General features: G+C 33.0%; 2 protein-coding genes across 2 annotated transcripts; both read left to right on the top strand.

The window, feature by feature from the left end:
• The first annotated feature begins 4010 nt into the window (after positions 1–4010).
• On the top strand, positions 4011–7932 carry LOC111777449 (zinc finger CCCH domain-containing protein 3). Its single transcript, XM_023657063.2, has 7 exons — positions 4011–4406; positions 4890–5068; positions 5218–5271; positions 5771–5887; positions 5995–6306; positions 6891–7142; positions 7383–7932. Exons 1-7 carry the CDS (start codon positions 4355–4357, stop codon positions 7731–7733), a joined length of 1317 nt encoding a protein of 438 aa, XP_023512831.1. The 5' UTR covers positions 4011–4354; the 3' UTR covers positions 7734–7932.
• Positions 7933–12305: 4373 nt separating this feature from the next.
• Positions 12306–13650, top strand: LOC111777421 (ethylene-responsive transcription factor 3). Its single transcript, XM_023657008.2, has one exon. It carries the CDS (start codon positions 12572–12574, stop codon positions 13229–13231), a length of 660 nt encoding a protein of 219 aa, XP_023512776.2. The 5' UTR covers positions 12306–12571; the 3' UTR covers positions 13232–13650.
• Positions 13651–13703: the final 53 nt, after the last annotated feature.

The following is a 13703-nucleotide window of genomic DNA, read 5'->3' as shown; positions in this document are numbered from 1 at the left end:
TATTGCGTGTGAAGATTGTGAACTAAAAAAAGAAGAATACAAGAAGAATACAAGATTCCCACATAAAGAAATATAGAGTAATAAGAGTCAGTCAAGTGGTCAAAATTCAAATGCTACCACTTCGTTGTTTGACCTCTTTGTCCCACCACCCTTCCATTATCACCCTTATTAAATTTCATCACAATCCCATATGAGATAAAGACACAGAGAGTATTTTTTTTTATTTTTTTTGGGGTAATTATAGTAATTTAAATTCCTTTTTCATATATAGCTTTTTGGTGGCTGTCGTTTAAAAATGGTTTTAAATTATTTTGGTAACAATTTAATCCCTATTATGAAAAATATCATCATTTAATTTATTTTATAAACATTTAATCCTTAATCAATATATTGATTTCATGTAATAAAATTCATCAAATTTTAACATTTTTTAACGACGATAAAGTTGAAATGATTACACGAACTATAGAATAAAATTTTATTTGATTATGAATAATTAATTGCGAAAATTAGAAATAATTACATCCGAGTTCAGGTGTAAACAGAGTAGAGGATCACTGGTGGCGTTCGTCCAAGATTCACATACTTCAAGGAAAAGAGACGAGCGATATTCGCGACACGTGGCGGGAGGAGTATGGCGCGTGTCGATAACGAAAAGAGTTAGCGCGTGAACAAGACAACGGGAAGAAGGAGAGCGTCCAATGAGAGGGAGAGGAAGAAGGATATTTTAGGGTTTAAAAATAATATTTTTATTTAAAAAATAAAAACTCTTTTTTTTTTTTTTTTTTTTTTTTTCTATGGTACAGTCTTTCCTTATCTTGGGCCCCACTCTTGATTTTCCTCATTTATTAGGCATTGCCCAACACTTTTCGTAGGCTCAAATTAATCACCCCTGGACCATTTTACCCCTCTTCTTCTTTAATTATTATTTCTCTCACCTAAAATATTATCATATTTGTAAATATAGCATCACCTATTTAGTTTTGCTAATATGGAAAATAAATATAAATATATTTTTTATTTTTAATTATTTCAATTCTACTCTCTCGAATTTTTAAATATATCAATTATGTATCAAATTAAATATATTAATGATACATTAAATCAAGTATATCTATTAAATATATCAGCTTCTATATCAGATGACTCATGTGCATGATATATCAAAACGTGTATCTATATTAAGTATATCATTGGTACAATCGTATATGAGTGTGATGTCTATTAAGGATATTTTGGACTATTCCGCGACGGGCATTATCTCCACGTTTGAGTCCATGTTCAATATATACGCTTGTGTAGGGCGGTTCTCGCTATTAAAGTTCTTGAAAGACATTAGACTTTATGTTTTCACCTTAACGTCACTCGTGGGTCTCGTTGGATAGTCCATCTTTTACAAATAGGGGTCTATTCTAACGATAATGAATCTTTATACAATAATTATTCTAGATGTTTTTAGTAATTTGCTACCAAATATCCACTAAATATATGCCTTGATTGACCTACGTGGTTTCAATTATGTTTATATCTACGTTTAAATATTCATATTTAAAGTTACATTATCCATTCATTATTGTATCTATTTAATTTCTTTAAAGAATGTCTTCTACTTCGAAATAATGGCGTGGCATGTTATATATGACATGATGTTAAGTTAATTAATTTATACCCGTCGTTATTTTTTTTATTATTCATTTTAGTTCATGTACTTCCAAAATTTATTTATATTTTCAAAAAGTTTATTTTTGTTCGGTTAAAATTACTTTTTACGGTCCTTTTTTGCAAAATTCTATATATAACAAAAGTTTTTTGGTTTGGTTATGCTATTATTTAAGAAATTGATTTAGTGCACTCTTGTGCTAGATTTTCTTCCCAAAAAAAAAAAAAAAAAAAAAAAACTAGATCGTTAAATTACAAAAATACCCTTAAAATTTGGTATTTGTGTATTTTTTTTTTTTTTTAATGTAGAGACCTATTTTAAAGGTTTAAAATGTGTAATTTAAAAAAAAAAATCGATATATTTTTTAAATAAAAAAGTAAATTAATATTAAATTTGGGGTTTTTTTTTTAATTTATTTATTTTTAAATGGGAGGTGTAAAAAATAGTATTATTTTGCAAGGGAGGAGAGGAAAATAAAAATAATAATAAATGAAAATAAGATGTAATCATATAACCGGTTGGGCCTTTAAGAGACCCGTTTTTATTCATTGGTTCTCCACGGGACAAGCACGTGACTTGGGGGCGCCTGGTCTCTGCCACAGTCTCAAATTTCTCTGACGGCGACGATTTTTCACTTTTTTCAAAATAAAGATAATAATAACAATATAATCGAAAAATTCAAGTTACAATAGAATGACGCTTCTACCCTTCCAATCTGGAAATAAAGCTATTTTTTTCAATACCATTTCCGTCATTTCACATAGAATGGTTCCAGACAGTTTATGTGGGCCCGGCCCTTAAATTCTGGCCCACATTTCGCCACCGCCCCTCCCCCATTCGCGCCCTTTCACGTCGACAAATTTTCGCCAACTTAAACGGCGAAAGAACCAGACCCTCCAAATGACTATATTGCCCTTACTCCCCCCTTCACACTCTCTTCAATATTCGACAATAAAGTCTTCGGTTAAAAATTAATAATAATCATGTTTATTTCTTTTCATTATTGTCAAAAAGACGTATATACCCTCCCTTATTACTCCATGAATTTTCCATAAAATTTAATTTTCATCCAATAAATCCGTCAGAAAATATTTTTTATTCGATAGTTTTGTAATTTGTATATCATATTGTATTGTTTATTAAAATAAAGTATTTGAATTATATTATGTGGGTTAATGTTTTGGTAGGCTATATTGTTTTTAAAATCTGTAAATCTATGACGTGTCACCTATATTATAATTACTAATTATTATCTTTTTTAAATTAGAAATTATACAACAAATCTCAGTGGTACAAGTTTCGCGTACTGCCTTTTTAATATATATATTTTTAATTTAAATAAAAAAAGTAAGGAATTTAAAATAAATAAATAAATAATAAAAGAAGGCATCGTGGATTCTTGAGGCCCACTCTAATTTCCAAAAAAGTGGAAAAAAAAAAGAGTAAAGACAATAAATAATAATTCCCTTGAAAAATAAAAGGAAAATAAGATACATTTACAACTTTATTCCATGTGTATAGCTGTTCTTATTTACCACGTCATTAATTTCAATAAAGTATCAAATATTATAACATTAAAAAAATAGGAAAATATTGGTGTTGCACAAATATCCATTTTATAAAACTAAAATAAATATTTAAATTATATCACGACATTTGTCGAATTATATTATAATTAAGCTTAGAGTTAAACCCGTAAATATGATAGAAAAATTCCTTGACAAAATTTACTGAATTAAGTTAGGACAAGTTAAATTTCATTTTGGAAGAGGGGTAAAAATACAATAAATGGAATTGAAATTTGTGAGTTTAATAAAGTTAATTAATCATTAATCTATACATTTATTATAGAAATTTTTATATAGTTTTTTTTATATTAAAATTAAAGGATGGAGTACCATAGAGTAAAAATGGTAACATTTATCTAAATCTAAGTCTAAGATTCAATATAATTATTTATTTATAATATTAAAATATAATTTTATTGGTAAAGGAATTTATTTACATTATGACACCAAACAAACCAAGAATAATATGTAGTAATAATAATACATTTAATAATTTTATTGAATTCTGACTTATTAAAAAATGGGCAATAATAACGATAATAATGGAACCCAAACACGCCCTTGTATTTATGAACGAATTAACGACGTAACTACCGCTTCATTACGCTCATCGGCAATAACAAACGGAAACGGAAGGAATTTAACGGCGGAACGATCAGGGTAAAATAGTCATTTCAATAGACTTCCCGTATTTATTATTCGTACACGAGCGTGAAGAAACTTGTATTATCGTTAATTGGGAAAAGAGGGGAAAAATAAATAAATAAATAAATAAATAAATAAATAAATAAATAAAAGGAATTTATCGAATTGGAACAATAGTGAATTTCACATTGATTCTTCACAATCTATCCGCGATTCCCTTCTCGCCTTGGTTTCTTATAAGATTTCTAAATTGGTTTCGCTCATCAATTTCAGACTCGGATCATCTTTGTTATACGCGGAAGATCACACCATTAATTAATGCTTTTGCTTTTTAAAAGAATTTTTGGGCGATTTCGGATTGTTTTCTTTTTCTTTTTAATAATCGTTCTCTGATTTTTCCCGGGAGATTTGAGTAGGTTCTTCAGCTTGATTGGTTGGATTTGAAAAGCTTTTGAAGGGTTTCTTTTAGTATCTACTACCGATGCCAGATAATCTGCAAGTTCAGAGGAATGCTGTTCCTAACCAATCCCCTGGTAACACTGAAGCTTCCACGATTTTTATGCACTTGTATGGGATTGTGAGGATCTGATCCTTGTTTCTCTGTAATAGCCATCTAATGACTCTGGATTTCGATGATCGGGGTTTTTTTTTTTCTAGTTCGAACGTTTTTTCTAGTGTTGAAGTGTGTTAAAAATTTCGTGAAATTAGCGATTTCATTGCTCTCTTCTGTCTCTGTCTTCGTTGAACAATGATTCTGGGTTAATGTATTCAAACATCACTGTTATCTTGTTCTGAAGAGCTTTGGTCATGTTTCGATGCGTAGGGGAGGCATTGAGAGATTTCATTTTCTTCTTATTTCGCTATATCGATTTTGTTACTTGAAGTTGTTTAGTGTTGGAGAATCTTTTGACGATTCAGAAAAAACGAAGGAAGTTAGTTCCTAGCGCAGTGTAGATCATCTTGTTGTTCATCACATTCTGATCTCTTGATTTCTATTTCCCCCTTTTTGGAATCAGATATCTCAGAGGCGCTCTGGCGGTTGGAAATCAGTGATAATCAAGATGGAGGCGACGCGGCAGAATCAAGCCCTTACCCCGATCGACCTGGTGAACCTGATTGCTTATATTATATGAGAACTGGATCTTGCAGCTATGGAAGTAATTGTCGCTTTAATCATCCTGCCTTCGTTGCTCAGGTATAAGTTATTTTGCTTGTGGAAGAAAACTGGAATCTCTTGATTGAATCTGATGTCACATTATCATCTATGCTCTACCTGGTTACAATGATCTTCTATCTACTGATAATTGAGGAAACTATTTCTTTTGCTGTTTGTTAATCATACAGGGTGCTATGTATAATGGGGAACTTCCTGAAAGAATTGGGCAACCCGACTGTGAGGTATTATTGTTGAGATTAAGTTTCTTAGATGTTGATTGAGTCCTATCGTAATTCGATCTATGTGATAATCTTGTCGAAACTTTTCGAACAATGTGGATGGAGTCTATAGCTTAGATTTGAAAGCTTTCTTGAAGTGAAATGAGATAAACTCTCTATTAAGTTTCTTAGATGTTGTTTTGAGTCCTATCAAAATTCGATCTACGTGATAATATTGTCGAAAACTTTTTGAACAATGTGGATGAAGTCTATAGCCTAGATTTGAAAACTTTCTTGAGCAGTGAAATGAGATAAACCCTCTATTATGTTTCTTAGATGTTGATTGAGTCCTTATCGTAATTCGATCTACGAAACTTTTTGAACAATGTGGATGAAGTCTATAGCCTAGATTTGAAAACTTTCTTGAGCAGTGAAATGAGATAAACCCTGTGAAACTCATCTGAGAGCTGTTTGGTGACCATTTTTGATGCCTTGAATTAATCATTTTCGAACGCATTTGCAGTATTTTCTGAAGACAGGGACCTGTAAATATGGAGGATCATGTAAGTATCACCATCCAAGAGATAGACGTGGAGCTGGGCCTGTTAGATTTAATATTTTAGGCCTTCCCATGCGACAGGTGTGGAACTTTGGTTTATCAATGTTATGCTCTGCTTATTGTGTCTTATTAGCTAATTGGCATTCACATTTATCAGAATGATTTTGATGAACCTAATGGTTTTGCAGGAAGAAAAGTCATGCCCTTACTATTTGCGAACTGGGTCGTGTAAATTCGGAGTTTCATGCAAGTTCAATCATCCCCAGCCATCCCCAGTTGGAAATATGTTACATCCCGCTCGACCTGGTGCTTTGGGTTCTGCAGGCACTCCATTCATGCCTGCATCAGGCGTGCCATATACTGGTGCAGTTCCCGCATGGTCATTGCCTAGAGTACAATATATGCCTGGTCCATGTGTACAGGGCCAACAATCTTTTGTGCCTGTCTTGGTTTCTCCATCACAAGGTGCCATAGCTGCTCAAGACTGGAACACTTACGTGGTTAGTATCTGTCTCAATGAACAAGGGTTCTACTGAATTACCATGATTTCTGATCAAACCTGCTATTTTATCCATCATGTTCTTTTGTTCATGGATTATGAAGCATTCGTTATTCAAATTGGGATGTTCCAAATATTCCATTATCTATCTCAATGCTCTTGAAGAGTATATGTTATGTTCATTGGCATGCTTTCTTTCTTGCTTGATAGAAGATATCTGTCTTCCTGTTGTTTCAATTTAGATGTGCCATGAATATCTTATGGGTTCAACATTTTTACTGCCGGGCATGAATATCTTGTGCTTTTTTCTTGAAAAAAACGAGGATAATTGATATAGTTTGTAGACATATTTCTTTTTTCTTTCAACTTTTTGGAAATTCATCAACTATGTAAGAGGCGTGGTAATTATTTCTTGTACATAATTACGCATACAATGCTTGAGAGGAGATTTCAGCTCTTTTGGTTTCCTTTCGGTGGTTTTAGATCAATCTGCTTAGGTATGCTTTGTATTCAATTAAACAGAAGTTTGTGGATTCTTGATGTTGCCTCAGAGTATTATTTATGACCATTTTCATGTCTTACCAGGGCAATGTCAGTCCTGTTCTTCCCAATCTTGGTTACAATTCTATCAATTTGGAAGAGCCGTATTCTAATGGGCAGTTGGCCTCTTCAACTGCAACTCCAACTCCAACGCTACCTGATCGACCCGATCAACCAGAATGTCGTTATTTTATGAACAATGGCACATGCAAATATGGATCTGATTGCAAATTCCATCATCCGAAACAAAGAATTGCACAATCAGCAACAAATCCGCTTGGGCTTCCTTCAAGACCCGTAAGTGCTTGTTCTTAACCATTCAGGAACTCTGCAGCTACATACTCGTCTTTTCCTTTCAGAGTAGTAGAAATAGAATCAGGAATTATTTCAATTATAATGATCGACTACAAACTCTATATAATCTCTGCTGCTTGTTGACTTCCTTTTTGAAATCCATTTAGCTGGTAATCTGTTTGTGAACTTTATTCCTCATCCTCCCACAATCTGGTTGATTTGTTGCTTGGCTGCTTCACACAGGGACAAGCTGTATGTTCATACTACAATATGTATGGTCTCTGCAAGTATGGCCCAAGCTGTAAATTTGATCACCCATCTGCAACATATCCTTATAATTATGGCTTCACTCTGCCTGTGCTTGATTCATCTTTCATGAAGTATCCAAGCAACAACTTCACGATGTCCTCTCATGAGGCCCTGCCCCAGACGGTATCTAAATCTTCTGAATGGGTTCAGAAAGCCGATCCTTCGAACAACAAACGTCGAACTACGAATTCAAAAGTCGTAGTCAACAGCACAGCTGAAGAGGCAACCACTGTTTCATGCTCATTACCAGGTGGTTCCGAAACTTTACAAGATCAATCTGGTTGAAGGCATCGTTATTTTGTTTATTTTGAGTCTGTTGTTTAGTATGTTGTCAAGGAATTACAAATTTTCTTACTTTATACCTCCGATGCCCCAATTTCACCTGTGATAAATGTGGAGTGGAAACAAGTTACATGATGAGCAAGCTGTGGGGCAGGGGAAGTCATTTTTTGTGTTCAATAAAGTGCAGGTGAAATTAAAACAATCCCTTCCTTTTCTTTTCTTTTGCCGTTTACTCCTTTTTCATTTCTCAGATGGGACTTTGAATTTAAGTTTGCATTCGGATCAGATTTTGGTGCTTCAAATTTCTTTGAGATACACTTGGTAATACTTCCCATTTCATTTCATTTAATTTTTGGTTTCTTTTATATGTTACATCGTTAGCTCGTCTGTAATTGATGTGCACTCTCTCTATTAGGGACGTCCAAATGGTTTGAGTCCTAAAGTGGAGACGGGTTTGGTTAATTGGAGTCATCATGTAAAACTGCGAAATTGTTTTTATTATTTACTTTTTAAAACTTCAAAAGTCTTGTTAGACAATTTTTTAAGCTCGAGAATTAAATATATACAAATTGAAATTTAATAATATAGAAAGGATTGCTAATAGTCTTAGAAAAGGTATAGAAGTTCACATTAAATAAACATGACCACTCCTTCCAAAAAAGATATAGAAGTTCACATTAAATAAACATGACCACTCCTTCCAAAAAAGAGAGAAAAAAAAAATACTTTTACTTTGAAAAGAAAAGGTCCTACAATAATAATAATAATAATAATAATAATAATAATAATAATAATAATAATAATAATAATAATGATAATTACAATAAATGACAATAAAGTTTAACTGCATAACATAAAGTCGACATCAACTTTAATACAGCTGCGAATTTCTTACTTTTTTTTTTTTTTCAGAATTCATTTGCAGTAAATTTTTTACATTTTAACCAACTCAATTTTGTGTTCGAATTCATTTAAATTTAAATTTGTATCAAATAGATTTTTGCGCATAAATAAATATTTAATAATTTATAAACTTTCGATTTTGTGCTGTTTATTAGCTTTTATTAATTCAATATTTTATTCTTACAAAAAAAAAATTTGAAAATTTAAAGATTTATGTAAGCATAAGATCCAATTAAATGAGAGTAAAAATTGAATTTAGTTGGTAAGGTTTAAATAATTAGTTGGGGAATTTAATATTTGTGTTGAAGGGAAGAGGCAGAGATCTCCGTACAAAATTCAATCTGCCCTTTGGATTCCATGGCCCCCACTTGAACCTCTTTTCCCTATTCCATTCCCATCTCCCCACCTATCACTCCCCTCCACGTGGCATCTCACCCTCCAACAATTATTTTATGCTGCTAATAACCCTTTATTTCTTTATTTATTTATTGTCAAAGATTAATTAAACACCCCTTAAAAATAAACTAACGTGTAAAAAATACAAACTCTAACAAGTAATGTTCAACTATATTTAATTAAAATAAATAATAATTAAAATATTTAATTGTCACATTTTTATTTTTATTTTTATTTTTTGTGTTTTAATTTAGATTTATTATGTCCATTCTAAAATTGGGAATCTAATTTACCAGCTGTATATTCGACGGCAAATCCAGATGTTTTCCACTAAAAGAAGACACGTTTTTCAAACTCCATATTTAAAATTAATAAATTTAATTCAACACAAATATTAAAAAATATAATGTTTAAATAAAAAATGAGACTTTACTCTGACTGTGAGATAATTTCGATTTTAATTTTTTTTTAAAAAAATGTGAAATTGTATTAAATGAACCGTCATCTAATTTATGAAGGGGAGAGCGGGGCCCAGGAAAACGGCACTCACGTTGTCCGTTGCGCGTTGGAGAAACCCAGTCGCGGTGGGCCCACTCCCCGTACACAAGGAATTCCCTCTGACACGTGTCCATCGTCTGTTGGATTCTCTCTCGACAGATGGCATCTGTAGCTGTCGATTCATTTTGTGGGTTCTGTCTCTCGCATCCGGGTCGTTTTCGTTTTGGGCCAACCCGCCCAGTTTTTTCACCCGGTTAGAGTCTTTCCTACGCTAAATTAATAAAAATATTTATAAATTTTATATTTTATCTTAAATATTTTTAAATTTTCAACCCTTTCAATATATGAGATGATCTGTAAAATAAAATTTTAACGGGTATCGTGTTTTGCTCAACATGCTTCAATATTTAAGTTAGTATTCATCTTAAACATCGATTCTACTTAATCTAACCAATCATAAAATGTGAAGATTAAAACTCGGCTCAAGGTCGAGCCCAGTGGGCTTGAACCAGTGTTTGGGCTTAGATCGGGTTGACCCACCCTTCAATAATCCAGCATAATACTTGAGGTTGAGTAAGAATTATTTCAAAAATATTCTATAAGATTTTCTTAATCAAAATGATATTAAAATTGATTGATTTTTTTTTTTTAAATTATATAACATATATTTTGGGAATGTTTAGGTTGACGACATAACTCTATATCAATTGTATAGTTCACAAAACAAAAAACAAAAAATAGATTATTCAAACCGAGATTACAAAAAAAACCACATAAATCTATGTACGCCCAACCGTTACATACTTGAATCCTCTGTATTATTGCAATGGTTGACATACAGTTATCTGATGCTTCTCGCGTATCATCATTGTTTCTTCTCTAAGAAAAGAAGTTTACGATCCGTAGGTTTTCTACCTCCGTGCAACATTGCTTCATCTTTCACCCATTGTGAAAAATTCTCCACAATAAGAGCGATTGACGATCTGTTCGGAAACTTTAAAATACCCCAAACAAAGTTCATATTTTCATTTCCAAGCTTTCTATTATCAACTTGCACACCAAATGCCTGAAATCAAAGAGTTAGATAATGTAGTATGTGCAAACTCGAGCGAAATAAATTTAAAGGAAATAAATTTAAAACCTTTTTTTAGAGTATAGAACAGTTATACATGTGTTAATTTTTTCCAACCTATTTTGGAATTGTTGGTGTTAATGTAAAATATATTATTTCACATAAGTTAACAAACCAACAATGGTAAATAACATTATTTAAATATTATTTTTCCTTTTAAAATGTGTCCCAATAGTAAGAAAGTTATCACATGTTACCTACAGTCTTTACTTTTAACTCCAACCAAATATTAGGAAAATAATTGAATTATCAACTTTAATTGTATCGCAATAATATTTAATTAATATAAATGTTTCCTAAAGAATCAATTAAATAAATGGCCTTTTAAAATCAATTAATACATGAAATGTATTATTTTTTTAAAATTAAAAAAATTTCTTTAAATGGAGCTTTTTCGAGACATCTAAGTATGAAAAAAAAAGCTTGGTACGATCACCTTGTCACCCCAAAAATGAAATAAGTTTTTGGTTTGTAAAGATAGGTTGTTATGAACTTGGTTTTATTTTCCTAATGAGGCCGAACCTGAACCGTTTTAGACAACTGTTTAGGGAGAAAATTAACTTGCCTTTATTTATGTTAAGAATTACAAATAATAATAATAATAAGCTTGACTCGGAGTCAAGTTACGATTTGAACATAATTCAAATACTTATCGTAACATTTCAAGCCCGATCATTAGCATAGTTCAAAGAGTTTTTACTTTTGTGTTTTCGCCTATTGTTGTAAGAAATGTTTGGTTTCTCTCTCCAACCGATTTGTGAGATCCCACGACGCTAGATAGGGGAACGAAACATTTCTTACAACAATGTGGAAACCTCTCCTTCCTATCATACACGTTTTAAAATATTGACAAATCTCATGCGATTGGATGGGGGAATGAACCATTTCTTACCGGGTGTAGAAACCTCATTTATCAGACACGTTTTAAAATGTCGAGGGGAGCCTAGAATGGAATGTACAAGAGGACAATTTCTACGGGGCATGATTTATTACATTTATTTTGGAAAAAGAAAAGAACAGTAATAAGAACAGTGGAAGAAAACCCGCTTAATAAGAACAGTAAGCCTAATTTTGCTGAAGCATGGGGGCACACTTCATTGCTTACTACTGACACGTGTCATTACCATAACCTATCCACCTAAATATTATTACTATACCACCACTATTCAATTTTTATTCTCAACATTTTATTTTTACCTTTTTCACCCTTTTAACATTTTAATTTTTTTTTATATATATATATATATATAAATATTCAAATATATTCTTAAAAACGGTACTCTATGATTTTGAAATACAAATAAATAATGTTTTTCTCACCTTAGTTTGAGAGATATTTTATATATTATTGATTAATTTATTTAAAAATCTAAATTTAGAGTCAAAAAGTTTTTTTTAAAAGATGTAAAAACTATATTATTAAAAAAAAAGAAAAAGAAATAGGTATTTTTATCGAGGATAGGATGAAAAAGATATAAAAACTATTAATTATATTATTATAGGTTATTTGTCGAGTGTACGTATAGGACCTATGTGCTGTCAGAATTAAGGGTATTTTGGTCATTTCGTTCTTTTCTCAAAGAAATTAAATTACATTAAATTAAATTTCTTGAATTAATTTAAAAAAAAAAAAAAAAAATTACACGAACCAGTGAACCCGGACCCGGATCTCTGAACCATCATCGCTGAGAGAGAGGAGAGATAAAACGGACCCTAGAGGTTGAAGAAGAAGAAAAACCAGAGACAAAAATGGAGATCCAAAATTGACAGTCGGATTTCGAAGGATGTGGTAGTCATCTTCCCGAGCTTAACGATTCCTTGTTTCCTCTTGATAATCTACCATCTCCGGCCATTTTTTTTTTTTCTTGATCCCCTTGTCTTATTTCGGTTCGAAGATTTTCCGCTTTCATCCATGCGGCGAGGCAGACCCTCAGATCCATTTACAGCTACAGAACTACCAAAATTGACAGTTCATCCTGAAAATCCTGTCAAAGAGATACGATACAGAGGCGTTCGGAAGCGTCCTTGGGGCAGATACGCCGCTGAGATCAGAGATCCCTGGAAGAAAACTAGGGTTTGGCTCGGTACCTTTGATTCGGCTGAAGAGGCTGCTCGGGCCTACGATAATGCTGCTCGGACCCTCCGTGGAGCCAAGGCCAAAACTAACTTCTCTCTACATCCATCCACGATTTCCATTCAACAACAGATTCCGTTCTACCAATCGCCGCCGGATTTGCACGATTCGAACGGTTATGGTGCCAAGATTGAGTGTGTTCAGGCTAATAGGCCTACGTCGAGCAGTTTGAGTTCCACCGTGGAGTCGTTTAGTGGACCGCGGATTTCTAACCCTTTGTCGTCGCTGTCTATGGTTCGCCGGAGGCCGGTGCAGCCAGTTTCGCCGGACGACTGCCATAGCGACTGTGATTCGTCCTCCTCGGTTGTTGATGATGATGAGGTCTGTGTGCTCGCTTCTTTCCGTCGAGCCTTGCCCTTCGATCTTAACTTACCGCCTCCCATGGACGTCGTGGATTTAACAGGTGACGATCTTCAAGCTACTGCTTTATGCCTCTGATGAGTGATGCCCCGATCTTGCTTTATATCATCGTGGTTTAAAATCGTCCTCGTTTTTCTTTCTTCTTCCACATTTCTTCTGTTTTTTCTATCTTATTTTCTCGGGAAAAACACTAAACTGAAAATTTTTCAAATATGGTGGTAAGTTGAAGAGAATTTGGTCGCCGCCCTCCACCCTCTCTCCCCTGTTGTCTGTCGATCCCTACTTTGTTGTTAGACTTATTAGAAGAACTGGGTTCCCTTCGACGACCATGGGCTATATATTGTTGTCAGATCATTGAAGCTTTTTAGCATCGTTTAAGCTGCTGTGTATCTGGGATTTTCGTTTCTTGATCCGATTCACATCATGAAATCCTTACTACTGTACAAATATTTACCCATCTAATTTAAAGAATCTGCAGTGTTCTAATCGCCATGAAACTTTTCTTACCCATCTCTGGTTCTTTTCATATCTATTTGAATTGCATTGTTCA

The sequence above is a fragment of the Cucurbita pepo genome, chromosome 16 (assembly GCF_057944985.1).
Source record: "Cucurbita pepo subsp. pepo isolate OVF chromosome 16, ASM5794498v1, whole genome shotgun sequence".
In the NCBI taxonomy this organism is placed as follows: Eukaryota; Viridiplantae; Streptophyta; class Magnoliopsida; order Cucurbitales; family Cucurbitaceae; genus Cucurbita; species Cucurbita pepo.
This window is presented reverse-complemented; position numbering and strand designations above follow the sequence as displayed.

What these genes read in the sequence shown, in the direction of transcription:
- LOC111777449 (XM_023657063.2), top strand. Translation starts at nt 4,355, where the DNA reads ATGCCAGATAATCTGCAAGTTCAGAGGAATGCTGTTCCTAACCAATCC. An exon ending in TGTTCCTAACCAATCCCCTG is followed by an intron (nt 4,407 to 4,889) that starts GTAACACTGAAG and finishes TTTTGGAATCAG; the next exon opens with ATATCTCAGAGGCGCTCTGG. An exon ending in ATCCTGCCTTCGTTGCTCAG is followed by an intron (nt 5,069 to 5,217) that starts GTATAAGTTATT and finishes TTAATCATACAG; the next exon opens with GGTGCTATGTATAATGGGGA.
- LOC111777421 (XM_023657008.2), top strand. Translation starts at nt 12,572, where the DNA reads ATGCGGCGAGGCAGACCCTCAGATCCATTTACAGCTACAGAACTACCA.